At 46.2% G+C, this 13,468-nt stretch overlaps 1 protein-coding gene across 2 annotated transcripts in view; it reads right to left on the reverse strand.

Moving 5' to 3' along the window:
- Positions 1-13,468, reverse strand: part of LOC121591574 (cyclin-dependent kinase 14) — a 131,823-nt gene that overhangs the window by 86,927 nt on the left and 31,428 nt on the right. The window contains exon 1 of one of the 2 annotated variants that reach the window (XM_041912257.1): positions 10,721-12,409. The exons of the other annotated variant lie outside the window; for it this stretch is intronic. Within the exon in view, the coding sequence (XP_041768191.1) occupies positions 10,721-10,751 (31 nt within the window). The 5' untranslated portion in view covers positions 10,752-12,409. Of the gene's footprint in view, positions 1-10,720; positions 12,410-13,468 lie in introns of those variants that run through there. 2 annotated transcript variants of the gene reach the window in all.

Genomic DNA, 13,468 nt, shown 5'->3' on the forward strand with positions numbered 1-13,468 from the left:
ATTCTTCAGAGAATTATTTCTACGAATGCGGAAATATTATTGTTTATTCGTTGACTGCCGCCGAAGAGACGATGTCTACACTCACTGCACATCTACCACATGATCTCGGATCATGTTTATGATTCAGAAATCCAATCCTTGACGACTATCGGCAGATTCGATCGCTATTGCTTCACCCTTTCAAAACAAAACGCATTAACATTGTGGTGCGCGACGGAAAAAGAGAAGCGAGCGACAGAAGCCTGAAAGATCAAAGAAACAAATCACAAACAGAAAATAGAAAACGGAGCTATCATATTGCATCCTTATATTGCGTTTAATGTATTGTGATGTTTTGCTTTCGAGCATGAAGCTTCGGGCATGGGAGAATGAAATACTGAAAATGACAAGCTCTTGCAGGAAAAAGTGTAGGATTAATTTGTGGAAGCAAAAAGCGAAGAGTTCGCATCGTGTCTGTCGCGCATTTACTCTACCAAGAAATGGATACTACGTTACTCCCCGCGAAACCGGAAACGTTTAAACGCTCTTTGTGCAGCAACAATCAGCACCATCATCCTCACCGTCATCATGAGTTAGTCAGCCTCCTGTTCCGTTCTTTGCCGTGCTTGACATCTGCTGTTATCGGTCAGCGACGGACAACAGGGCGCGGTGGTTTGCAAACTTCAATCAATTCGCGACCGACCGCGTCCGACACGCCGTGCACGAGCATGGCGTGTTCTTGAACTCGCGCGAGCTCGAGTGAAACCCACCCTTAACAAGCCAATCTCGACCGGGGGAGACATCTGGGAAATGGCTTCCTGTTTGATCGACACTTGCGTTCAGATAGACTTGTTACTGGTTGCCGGTGCTTCTGTCCCGAGTGCCCCCGTGTGGACAGTGGCAAAGTGATAATAAGTAGCCTCTCTTTCACACACACACCAAGTTCCCATTCCGCCGCCACCGTTTCAACGAAGTTGGCAAGTAAGGATTCTTGAGTACGAAGATCGTAAGAGCTCTACTAAGAGCTCTCTCTTATCACGTCACATTCTTAACGATCCCCGTTGTGAATGTGTGTTGTCCACCAGGAGACGAAAACGCTTCTGCTCTTACGGAAAGACGATGCACACGATTACTTGTTGACTGAGGACACAAGTCAACCGTCGGCACCAGGGTGGAAGGAGCACGTAAACGATCCCTTCGCTAGCCAGCTCGAACAGCAGCAGTAGTGTGATAGGGCGATTGACGATGACAACCACTGTAGCACGCCGTTAAGGCTACAGCGAAGAGCGCACTCTGTTGGGTAACTATCTTTAATTAAATATGGCGCATCGTTAGAGCTGACAAAAACCGCGACAGCGACAAATGACTTACAACGAACCAACCAACCAACCAACCAGCCCACCAACCAGCACAAATGTCAGCCACGCTTCTCTGGAAGGGGCAGATTGCTATCGCACGAAACAATTGTGAATATTTTGCAATATTATCAAGCGCTGCCTCTCGGGCGGAAACCATCACGCTTCACCATCTTTGATTAGAACAATGCAGACAGTGCGCACTGGATATTGCATTAGATCCGGGGAGTTGGGAGCCGTAGGGGATATGGCGGACACGGGCAGAGTGAACACGAACTTTGGTGCTGTCCATAAACTGGACTGGAGATGATGGCTCGGAAGATAAAATCGTAAACGTCACTCTGGAACGAAGCAACAAAAAAAAAGCCGCTACACCACACTACACATTCCAAGGTTTTGTAGAGAAGCATCGCCGTACCAGAGCGACCAACGAATGAAACGTGATTATTGACCACGTTTTCGCAAATTGCGTTGGCACATACCTGGAAGCAATCGTCCCGTTCCAAACAGTTCTCGGGGGTCTCTAGCGGCTAGTGAGCAGACAGGGTTCTTCCTACTTTGTGGCTGATTTCTGACACTCCATAGCTTCCCGTGTCAGTTAAGCCACGACACTCCACTCCAGAATTAACTTTGTCTACTTCCACCTCCAAGCGCAAGTCAACACGAAAGCCTCGTTCGCATCGATTATCAACAACAGCTCCAACGGAAGAATGGTTCACGTTGACAGATAAGAGCGCTGAAACCTTCTTTTTTATGACTCACAACAACGAAAAAAAAAAGGTGATAGAAATGATTAAAAAAAACCTTCAACTCGTTGACTCAAAACGGAAACTGAACGGAGGTGTGCTAGACGCTGATAAAGGAGGGAAGCACTGATTTTGTTTGGTCACGGTTTATGGATGGTGTGCCAGCTAGACAGCTGATTAGTTTTTGTACGCTTCGTTACGACTGTTTGCATTTCGTAAATAAATAATAACATCTACAAGACTTCCTGTAGTGGCTGGTAATATTAATCAGAAATTCAAATGTAATGATTAATTGAGTGTATAGTCTTCGCTGGCGTCTGGATCAATCATTTGGAATTATTCAGAAATTGAATCACATGAAGTTTTTGTCAGTAGAAATGGCGGAAACAATCAGGATTTAAGACAAACTGATGAGGCACTATAATGTCACAGTTATTATCGGTATTGGTTTGCCGCGTTAGTGTTGTTTTGCCAGAATTATTTACATACTACCGCTTAGACTTCACACAGATGTCCCAATGACTGTTCCATTTACGTAAAGTGAGGCATACAATTTACCATATCAAACTTTTTTAAGTCACCAGCAGGGCCTAGGCCTTCCAAAACAGTCAAAACCCTGTCCTCATGCGACACAGAACCCTCCTTATCGAATGAAATTACACAATCAACGCTAAATCCAACTTCTCACGTACACTTTCAATAGACAATAACGTCAAAGGGCAGTAACGTGTTATGATTGCGACAAAACTGTCCCGCCACCAGATGCCGCCTACTAACACGCGATTGCACCAACATTAATCCACACACCCGTCGTCTACCACACACTGTGCTGCGATAGATTGCTTCGGCACTGGTGTTGGGCAGCCTTCGAACTTGCAAACTTGCCCCGCCGAGAGGTTGCATCACATCGCACCTGCTCAAATCGCTTCGTAGTAAAAACGAAGCCGAAGAAAGCTGAAGAAAAAAAGACAATCTTTCACTCCACCAATGTGCAACACACGCATTAAAGACACGTTTTACTACGCCACGCCGCCCCATTTGGGTATGTTGGGCACCCAGCCGCAAGATAAGTGCCGCCATTCGTTACAAAACGAATCAAACCGCCCGTGCAAAGGGTTTGCGCGAGAGAAAGCAGTGCGCGGTCAGGGCACACCACCATATCGGGGTTCACACCCATTTCGAAGGTCCTCAACAACAACAACGACGACGACAGCAACTGCTCGCGAAAGACGATTGGATTAATCGCTATCGAGTTTATCAGCACGCGTCGTCCGTTTGCACGTCCGAAAACGGAGGTCTGCATCCATATTTAAAGTTGGTACCCGGGTGTGCTTCATTCACACTGTGGCAGTGCAAGCGCGGCAAGAATAACGTTCCGAAATCGGCCAGTAAAAGACGCAACCGACATGAGACAACGAACCGGACAATATCTCACCCTGAAGAGCATGGGAGTGGACCATCCCAGTTGGACGAAGATCTCTTTGCTGCTGGCTGTCGGTACCACCATTCTGAGCAGTCTCTCTAACGCCAGTCCCACCAACCCCATCCAGCCCGTCTTCATCCAGCGCGACCTGCCACCCGCACCGTACGCGTACGGCATGCAAGACTTTGACAGCTCCGAGGAAGTGACGATCGTCAAACGGGCCGGCCAAACCGTCTACACACCGACCAGCACCACGCACCTGACCACACCACAAGCACTGCCGACCCCACTGGCCCAGGTGCAGACCGCAACACCCGCCCAACCTCTGCAAGTGCCGCTCTCCCTACAGCAGCTACAAAAACCACCCAAAAAAACGATCCCCACAGTAATAGCGGCAGCATCAGCAGCCACAGCAACAGCCAATGCGGCATCCGACGCCGTACCGACGGCAGCCGCGACTGCGGCCAACGGCTCCACCAATGAGGCACAGCAACACATCTCCAAGGGTTCGCCCGAGCAAACCTCCCTGATGGAGGTCGAGCTCGAGACGGCACCGCGGCCCGAAGATCTGCCCCAGCCGGCCGAGCTGACCAACGCGATCCCGCAGAAGCGCAACGTCTACAGCAAGTACGCCGCCCAGGTGCAGCCGAACGGGTGCGGCTGCGGCGGCTACGTGCTGGTCGAGAAGAAGATCTACGTCTGCGAGCCGAAGGAAACGATCGTGCGGCTGATGAAGCGCAGCCACGACGACGTGTGTGCCGCGCAGGAAACGCAGCACGTCGGCGTGACCGCGGACAACCCGGAGCAAATGTTCCAGCTCATACCGATGCAGGATGGGATGATGGGACCGCAGCAGCATTGAGCGTGTGGATATGGAGAAGGAGCACACACATCGCTCGATTAGTTTCTAGTACCTGCCACCTATTTATGATCTGTTTTAAATGTAAGCGCGACGAAAATAAAGTTTAATTACACAACGCCGTGTTGTTGTGGACCAATGTACTTCAAGTGTGAGTTGAATTCGTTGCTTTGTACAGTTGTTCGCTGGACCACTGTACAAATAATGGATAATTTGCTTGCGCAACACGTGCTATTTGAGTGAAATTTTTCGGAACCACAGGCAAAGTAGGACACTGCCAGCTAGCTAGTTAAGCTTGCTACCCGTTTCCATTATTACCGAAACAGTTCGCGCCAGTTCTTCGGGCGCCCTAATGATGATTATGAGCCATTACCCGGGCGAAATTGCAAACCAAAGAGAAGAAAGCATACCAAGGGGCTGCTGTGAATCAAACAGATGATGATGGTGATGCTGATGATGATGAGCATGAGCCACCAAGCAGTTACATCAGACTGGACGACCTCGCGTTCGATGAGTTCGCCATAGGGAAAGGCAGCAAGCAAAGGCGAGTAAAACTGGAACGAAAAAAAAAACCCGGACTCCACCATATGCTGATTCAAACTAACAGCAGCAGTAATTGATCATGATTCGCACAGTTATCGATGAGTTTGCGGTCAATGGCTAGTTCTATCCGGCTATCTGGCACTAAACCAATAATGCTGCTAAAACTGCTGCTAACGGAAGGTTGCTAAAACTAGTAACTAGCTGTAAGAGGAACGAGCAAAGCAGCAGAAGGAACAAAAAAACGAAACCACTGTTCTGTTTGCCTCGCATCGGAGTCACGAAAATGAACGATGGTGAGTTAATCAACTTGCGCGATTTGCTCCCGGTCCGCACGAAACCAGGATGGGAATGGGAGCCTGACTATGCCCTGGGAGATGGGCAGATAGCACAAAATGGCGTGCCGCGAACGACGGTACATTTGGGCAGCGGAATTGCGAATTCGTGCATCAGCGGGTTTTTTTTTGTGTGCTGCTGTGTCCCAGTTTTCATGCTCCATCTAATATCAAGCAATGCCTGTCATTACCCGCGTGATGGGGTTTTACCCAAACGATGGAATCGTTGTGGTGGTAAAATTGATTTCAAAAAGTGGACGTTTGTTGGTTCCGTTCGTCTGGTTGGAGTTCGTTCTATGCACGATATTAATTCTTTTTACAACCTCAGTCAACGCAGCGAGTTTTGAGCAGCAGGGACGGACTGCCCGAAACTGTTCCATACAAAACGCAGCCCAATTTGTCCATTCGCCTCGGGTCGTTCGTCATTCAATTCACAGCTCTGTATCCTCTCATTAACGCTAGTTGTGCATAATTATCTCACATCTTGTACGACCCCCTTCTCCCTGACCGTTCTTGTCAGGCAAGCGCACGTTACACACTAACCCGCAACCGAACTGAGCACCATCATTACTGGCGAAATAGATTAGCTTTAATTAGACGTTCAATTAGCGAACCCGCGCACATATACCACGGAAAGCGAAGGGAGATGATCGCATACAACAACAAAAAAACTGCCTGACAAACGCGTCAATGAATGCAACGCATTCCCGCTGGAGAGTGATATCCATTCGAAAGACTAAGCGTGAGGTTTTTTCTTTCCTTCTAGTGCAGCTTATTGCCATCATTAATCATATGAAAATGAATTTGCCTTCATCTGCTCGCGCTGACCGGTCACACTGTATCGACCCATTCTGCCTGTTCGGTTTAAATTGGCGAGAGAACGTTCTGCTCCTCGCGAAGGAAACATTATTTTCACACATTTGGCGGACCATCATGTCGTCGTTCGTATCGCAAGAGCAGATCGCTGGTGCGTTCAGCATGCCAAAAAGTTAATGCATTTATTTATGATAGTCCCAAAAAAACAACGAAAAAAAGTCAAGAAAAGCATTTAAAAGAACCCGGAAATTCGACAGAGCGAAAAGGTAGCTTCAAAAAAATGGTGATTATCATCATAACGGATGCTCGGCATTTTAATGCATTTTGCTTTCGAACCGAAACATAATTAAATGAAAGGGGTTTTTAATGACGTCATCATTTTCACAGGCTCAACGAGAAATTATCATTTTAATGCTACAAATTCTTAAATGACATTGCAAGATGCATCAGAAACATTCATTTTTGCATCTGTTATGCTTTAATTCGTAAGTGGCTGCTCAATTCAAAGAAACTGGTTAAGTGAAACATTCTCTTTCAAAATGGAACAGTTCTCATCTCTCTTTTGTTGCGTATCATGCGTTCCGGAATCCTCATAACAACACATCAAAATGAATTAACAGTCCGTCATCGTTGTCGCATAACCACAAACATTAAAAAGAAGCATTAAATATGACCACCACATGCAAACGCAAACATAAAAGCACAGCAAATACATGGAAAGCATAGAGACTACAACTGCATGTGCATGTTGGAACTGCCGCACAATAAACTATGCAAAGATATTCCATTCCCGACCGGAAATAGCTGACGACGGAGAGCTGGACCGCTGGACAATTGATGATCTGACAATATCTGACCAGGTCGGGTCATAGAACCTATGAGGCGAGGAACCCGGGTCGGTCGTAAAGATCGAAATAATGCCGGCGACTTCACTATCCCGCGGGAGTAATAAAGTTATACGACCCGGATGATACCCAGCCAAAGCTGTTACTGTTCTGAAAACAGTTGATTTGGTTTGGCTTTCTTACAACAAACCAAAAACAGAAAAACGTTCCAACCCAGGGTCGCGGTAGTGAGTAAGCGAGGTGCACAAACGGACCCAAAAAAGAGACATCCGAGACGATCAAAGCGCATAAATGTTACACAAATGCTGGCTCTGGCGCATAAAAAAAGAATGCTTCTTTAGCTGTCACTTTTCACACGGATTTTTTTTATGTCTAAGCGTTCTTTCAACGGCGGAGTGAGATTGCAGCCGTAGAAGTCGCTCACAGAGAGAGAGAGAGAAAAAACATCGCTCGACACGAACAACACACACCACCCCGCACCGTATACACACATACGATTTTATTATGCTGATGAGCTTTCGCCACCTGGACACAGACGCGGATCAGAAGAAGCCATTTGCTTCTTCCGACCGAAAGAACACGAGAACGTGCCATTTGCTTCAAACACACACGGATCCACGTTCCCCGGCGCAGGGCAGCGTAAAGATCTTTCGTGCGACTTCTGTTGGAGTGGCGAGAGGGGTAGTGTGCTACCCAGCAACAACGTCCATTCGCCCCGCGGTGGCAGTACGGGCTAAGGTGAGCAAGGTTGAGTTCAATGTTCAACGACCCGCTCGCTCAGGGCTGCCGCTAACTCGCCCGTTTTTTCGCTCGGTTAACGTATGCAAGCCGCCGAACGACGACAACCGTGGCAAAAACAACTGCAAACGGCAAAGGGAATATCCACCAAAACCGAGCTGCTGGGTCCGGAGCGTATCGGAAGAAACATTGGCCGGACAGTTGCCGGTTGTTGCTACGCACCAAAGACGCGACCAAAGCGGACGAACGCTCTTACGATTGCCAGTAGTGTGGTGCAAGAAACGATGAGAATGAGAGCAAAAACCACTGCCTTTTAGTGGTTTTCGCTTTCCATTCTCACTCGCATCTTAACGGCACACGGCAAAAGAGCTGCTACACAAAAACACCTCCGGGAGCGTTACAGAGTCTTCTCAAGCCAAGGGCATTGGGGGAAGAAGCCTTAGCAGATTTCGCACAACACCGGATCAGTTCAGGTGAGCTCTGCTGCAAGACACCACCATACACACAAACACGCACACTGGGAAGTGATTTCGCTACCATCACCACACAATGGAAGAAAATTATCTCGTCCGATCGATTCGCGTGGTTCGCGAGAACGCATGACGGATGGATGAAGGGACGCGACTTGCATGTTGATACTTGCAGCAGGCCCAAGCTTTTGAACGCTCCGTTGCAGCAGGTTGATCATGATTGAACGAGCATGATGATTGTACCCCGTCGACCGGCGATGAACCCGGAAGATTGTCGAGCCACTTCAAATTGGTAGTGTATTCCGCAAACGATTCCGGGATCTACGCTTCTTGGGGATGGACTTTCGAGAGCAGAGCTTTTGGAAGTTTGATTAATGAGAGAGTTATAGTCGAAATTGGATAGATGGTGCAAAGATGTGGAGTTTCTGCTGTAGTTGTTACCTTCCTTGTTTATCGTTGGTCTATTCGTTGTTGGTCTTCAGTTTACACTTTCAATACTGAAGCACGACCCAAAATGACACCACAAACCCACAAAAACCAGCAAATCGTTAGTTTCTGTTGGCAGAAACTACCAGCACTAGTTAACCAGTTTTCATCCATTCCAAATCTTTTCGAATTGCGAATTATTCTTCAGGTAAATTTGGAGCGTCCTGAGTACCAAAGTTGATACTTTTACGCGAATTGTGTTACCAACATTGGGGGCCTTCACGATTCTAGTTAGTTTTTTGTATGGAGTTTGACAGTTGGAGGCTGAAATCATGTAAACACTCCATACAAAACCATACAAAAAACTAGCCTGCGATTTTTAGTCTAGAAAATAGCTACTTAGCCTCAAAGCTAGAATTAGATTCGAGTACCTGCTCGAATACACGGTGTTGTTTACATTTATCCCAAGGTGCATTAAAGAGATCAGGTGATGGAATCTGGAATCAAAGTGCATGTAGTCCAGGTGGTCTCATACCATTTTTTCATAACCAATTTTGAACATCACTTTTTGGCAGAACGTGTGAAAACTTTTTCTCAAACAAGCTTTCTGGAGGCTTGACGAATACTCAAAACACTCTTAAAATCTTCATTCAGAAGCTGAAGCGATAAAAATCAGCCTTCTAAATTCATACACCTTGGGATAAGCCCACCTGTATATTATACTCAATTAGATAGCTGCTCGAAAACTGCTTTACAATGCAAACAGCTGACAGGCTGAAATTTCAGCCAACGAATTTCAAACGGAAAAGGCCCCATTGCCAGATATTTGCTTCTTTTTTTCGAACAGTAACTTGTTGCAAGATATTCAACATACTGAGGGAGGTGCAAACAAGTGATCATTGATTAATCATTGATTAATCATTCAGATGCTTAGATATAACATCAGGCCAATAGTTACTGCATTAAATATGTTCTTTGGTAGATACCACAAAGTCAAGTGAAGCTATTACAAATCATCCCAGTGTAAAAAAACAACTGAAATTAAAAAATAAAGGTAGCAAGTATATTGAGGAATTGATTTTTGAGAAATTATTGAAATTAATTCTAACCCACGACTAAACTTTTTTGTGTTCATAGTTTCATATATTATTAAATTATTACCAATGTTCAAACCTAAGTTATCGAACTGGAACAACAGATAAAACAGAGAAGCTACTCCGTTACTAAATGTCCCTACGTTTATATGCAATAACTTGTAATATGAAAAGTATAACTAAATATCTTATTTACAACGTTAGTGTGTTTGCGTGTCCGGCACCTTATTATTATACATAAAGAACACTAATTTGATCCTACATGCAAATTTCTGCGCAAAAACCATTAAAGGTGAACGATACGGTACCATTAAAACGCTCTCGTGCAATGTTCCTCGATCAGGATGATGCTGATGATGCTGTGCACCACAAACCAAAAAAAAAAGTAAAAACCAACAATTTACAATATACAGACATTACCAACATCTGTTCACACCGTACCGCAGATGAACTCCGGTCGGTTCAATTAGTACGAGAAAAATGGTGTCTGGTAGTGGAGTCGAGCCTCAACTGTGTGCGGAGAAGGAAGCGACGGTTTCATCATGTCGAACGGTTAGGAGAGTTCGACCTCCGGATAGGATAAACAAAAAGGGCAAAATCATCTCAGCATCCGAGATCTGAATCCATTCTCCTGCACTCACCCATCGTACCGGCCCAAGTCCGGCCCAAGTCCCGTGTGCGGTAAGAACCTTTGCCGTATACTACACCACTGCTGGCAAGAAGAATATTCAAATCAAGAGCCCACATCGCACAAACGGTACGAGGAAAGCAGTAGCACGAACAAATTGTAAACAAATCCACCCTTCCCCAACGCGCTGGTGAAACATTCTAATCTATATCTCGTTTTGGAATAAAGGCAAGGCAGCAAGTAGTAGTTGTAATAGCACGTACAGCATCATCGCTATTGCATCCTTCTATACAGAGTTCGAGAACCTCTCAAAACTTTGCCTTCTGAACCGAGCTAGACCTGGGAACTGCCTAGGAGCATAGACTTGCATTGAAGGGAGTTTTTTTGTGTTCAATATAAAACAAACCGATTTTCCACCTTATGGACGCATACACTCACACACAGACGAAACGGCGTTGAAACATACCTTCCTTTCTCGGGTCCTTCTTGATGTACATAGGCGGCTCAATTCTGGCGGTTTATTTTGGACGGATCCAAACGGATGGCGGGTGTGACAAAATGCTGCTCTTGCTGCCTGCTTGCTTACTTCCACTACTACCACCAGCGAGTACACTGGCCCTTTTCCTTCCTTGTCACTGACTGGCCAGGGCAAAACGTTCGAACGACCCCTTTTATTTGAACCGTTTTACGTCGAACCAAGACCAAAAAGGGGGAAAACCAATTTTCCACAATACAGCAACCTTCCACTTTCAATGAAACTCTCTTAGTACAAACAGCCACAGCCACACACAGGCAACCCAACGCACAAAATGCTCGGAAGCGTAAGCGTAAGGACGCGTTGCACCACCCTCTTTAGCGGTAGGGAATTCCGCGTCCGCTGATTACAAAAAAGGGGGAAATATTACGAAATCACGGTACACACGCACACATACACACACGTATACGTACGGATAAGGATTATGCACAGGGACGAGCACCTCAGTCACCCTCCTTTCACTGGTGTTAAACTTCAAATACTCACACAAATACACATACACAAAGGTGCTTTGAGGCTCTTGTACGCACTTGTCACCGGAAAACTGCTGTGCACACGTACAAATACAATACACACTAACACACGAATACACAAAGAGGAAATTGATACTAGAGTTGAACCACAAATGCACAACGATTTTGTAACCTTTTCCAGGGAGTTTCAAATCCCAGCAATGGCTTCTTTGGCCTAATTCTTTTCAGGAACTTCCCTTACGACCAACGAAAAACTCACTGGACACTTTCACCGTTGCTTTAAATTTTTGATGTTTTAATTTCGTTTAATGACAGCAACTCCACGAGGCTTCAAAAAGTTGGAAAAGAGATCAAACTTTTTCCCAAACTGTTCACTCAAGCCAACCTTTTCAGTGTTCACCTCAGTCTAGGTCAGGGCATTCGCGTATGACGCACCCCTTCCACACTGTGGGGGGCTACTCTCGTATTGATTCTCTACTGGACTCCGAAGACCGCAGCAGCACGTTGGCGTAGGATATTCTGTGGCCGGATTCTAATTAATCACCGCCCCACCCGTCCCGAATGACGTAATTGTTGTGGGCCGCCTTGCAACCGAATGTTCACCACCACCACAGAGAGTAACGAAAAGACGCCGGAATTTTCAATTGGCCAGATGTAGGCGACGGGAAACGCTTAGGCACACGGTCTAGAGCGCTTTGTAGCTCCGTCCGCTCCAAAAAGCTTGGATCAACAAGTTTTGAGGTTGCTTTTGATACACCAAACCACCGTTTCACGTTTTCACATTGTGCTGTGTACCTTTCAGATGATCTCACAATCCCGGTCCTCCGGAGCTTCTCTGCAACCAGAAAAGGGCTATTTGTGTCACACCGGTAGTGATTGCAAGCGCTAGGGATTTTTGGGAATTTCAATCGCTTACAAGTACTCCTCCAAAACTTAATCCACAAACTTCCAGCCGGACCGTACCGGAGACTATAACGCTTCTGAGCGCGTACCGTTGTCGTAGTTTGTGCGGGAAGCCGTTTGGTTTGGAACGCTTGTACCTTGTAAAACCGCGGACACGCGTACCAGGCGCGAACGAAGCTGCAGAAAGACCAAGATTGAACTGAGTGAGCAAGTCCTCGGTGCGCTCTCCGTATGCTGCTCGTGCCGTTTGGCCCACGCACACGTCCGCCGACGCCTTACTACCAACACCAGTACACGAGTCGTTGCTCGCGCGTTCGGCTGGCCAGAGCGTCAGAGAGAGAGAGAGAGAGAGAGAGAGAGAGAGAGAGAAGGAAAGCGCACTTGAGAGAGCTTGGCCGCCAGAGCGCATTCACAAGCACAACCCGGAGAATGGGGTGGACTTTTTTGTTTCTTTGGTTTGTTTGCAAGGGTGTTAGAAAGTAAAAGTGTGCGTTTCCGCGTGCGAAGTGAATGGGTAAAGACACGGTGCGGGCGTCGCGCCACGCAGTTCGAAAGGAGTTCTGCATAAAGAAGCGAATTGTTCGGAATCGAATATGGTTGGATGTCATTTTATTCAAGATTCTACATTTTAGAAGCAATCTTGAAGGCCGAAAACGTAATTGAAAATGCATTATGTTTCGATTCCATATTTATCTTGCATTCTTCATCAATTCTGAAGAATATTGATAACTTCCATGTGTTATCCATGTTAAAAATCCTGAAGTAATTGAAGAAAATCCATGTTGAACCTGTGTTCTTAAAGAATTCTGCAGAATATCAGGGTTCTCCAAAAATGCTGAAGAATACCAATATATTGGTAATTGGACCACAGTTCCTCAAGACTTTTGAATAATATCAAAATAATGCATATTGGACATAGTTCTTCATTTCAAACTATCAACGAATGAAACAAACACCAGAACCTAACGCAAGATACATTGGTGGACCCCTCGATATGCACACTTCTTCTCAACCAGATCACAATTTACTCAGAATAGACAAACTCTCTCCCTCTCTCAAATGCTCTACAAAACACACATTCCCCTGTCTTATCGCCCACGCGGAGTGTTTGTTACTAACGTACTAAAGGGGGTGGTAGAATGAGCAAAACAAAATTACTAACACTACGAAGCAACGAGCTCTCCACAAGCATATAACATCCCCAGCAGTACAGAGAGAGCACAAAACGCCCCACACTAGCAGAAATCTCGCTCTCTCTCTCTCTCCCTTCCCGGATAGCTCCGGTTGCGTCTGGCGCGCCCGA

The sequence above is a fragment of the Anopheles merus genome, chromosome 2L (assembly GCF_017562075.2).
Source record: "Anopheles merus strain MAF chromosome 2L, AmerM5.1, whole genome shotgun sequence".
Classification (NCBI taxonomy): domain Eukaryota; kingdom Metazoa; phylum Arthropoda; class Insecta; order Diptera; family Culicidae; genus Anopheles; species Anopheles merus.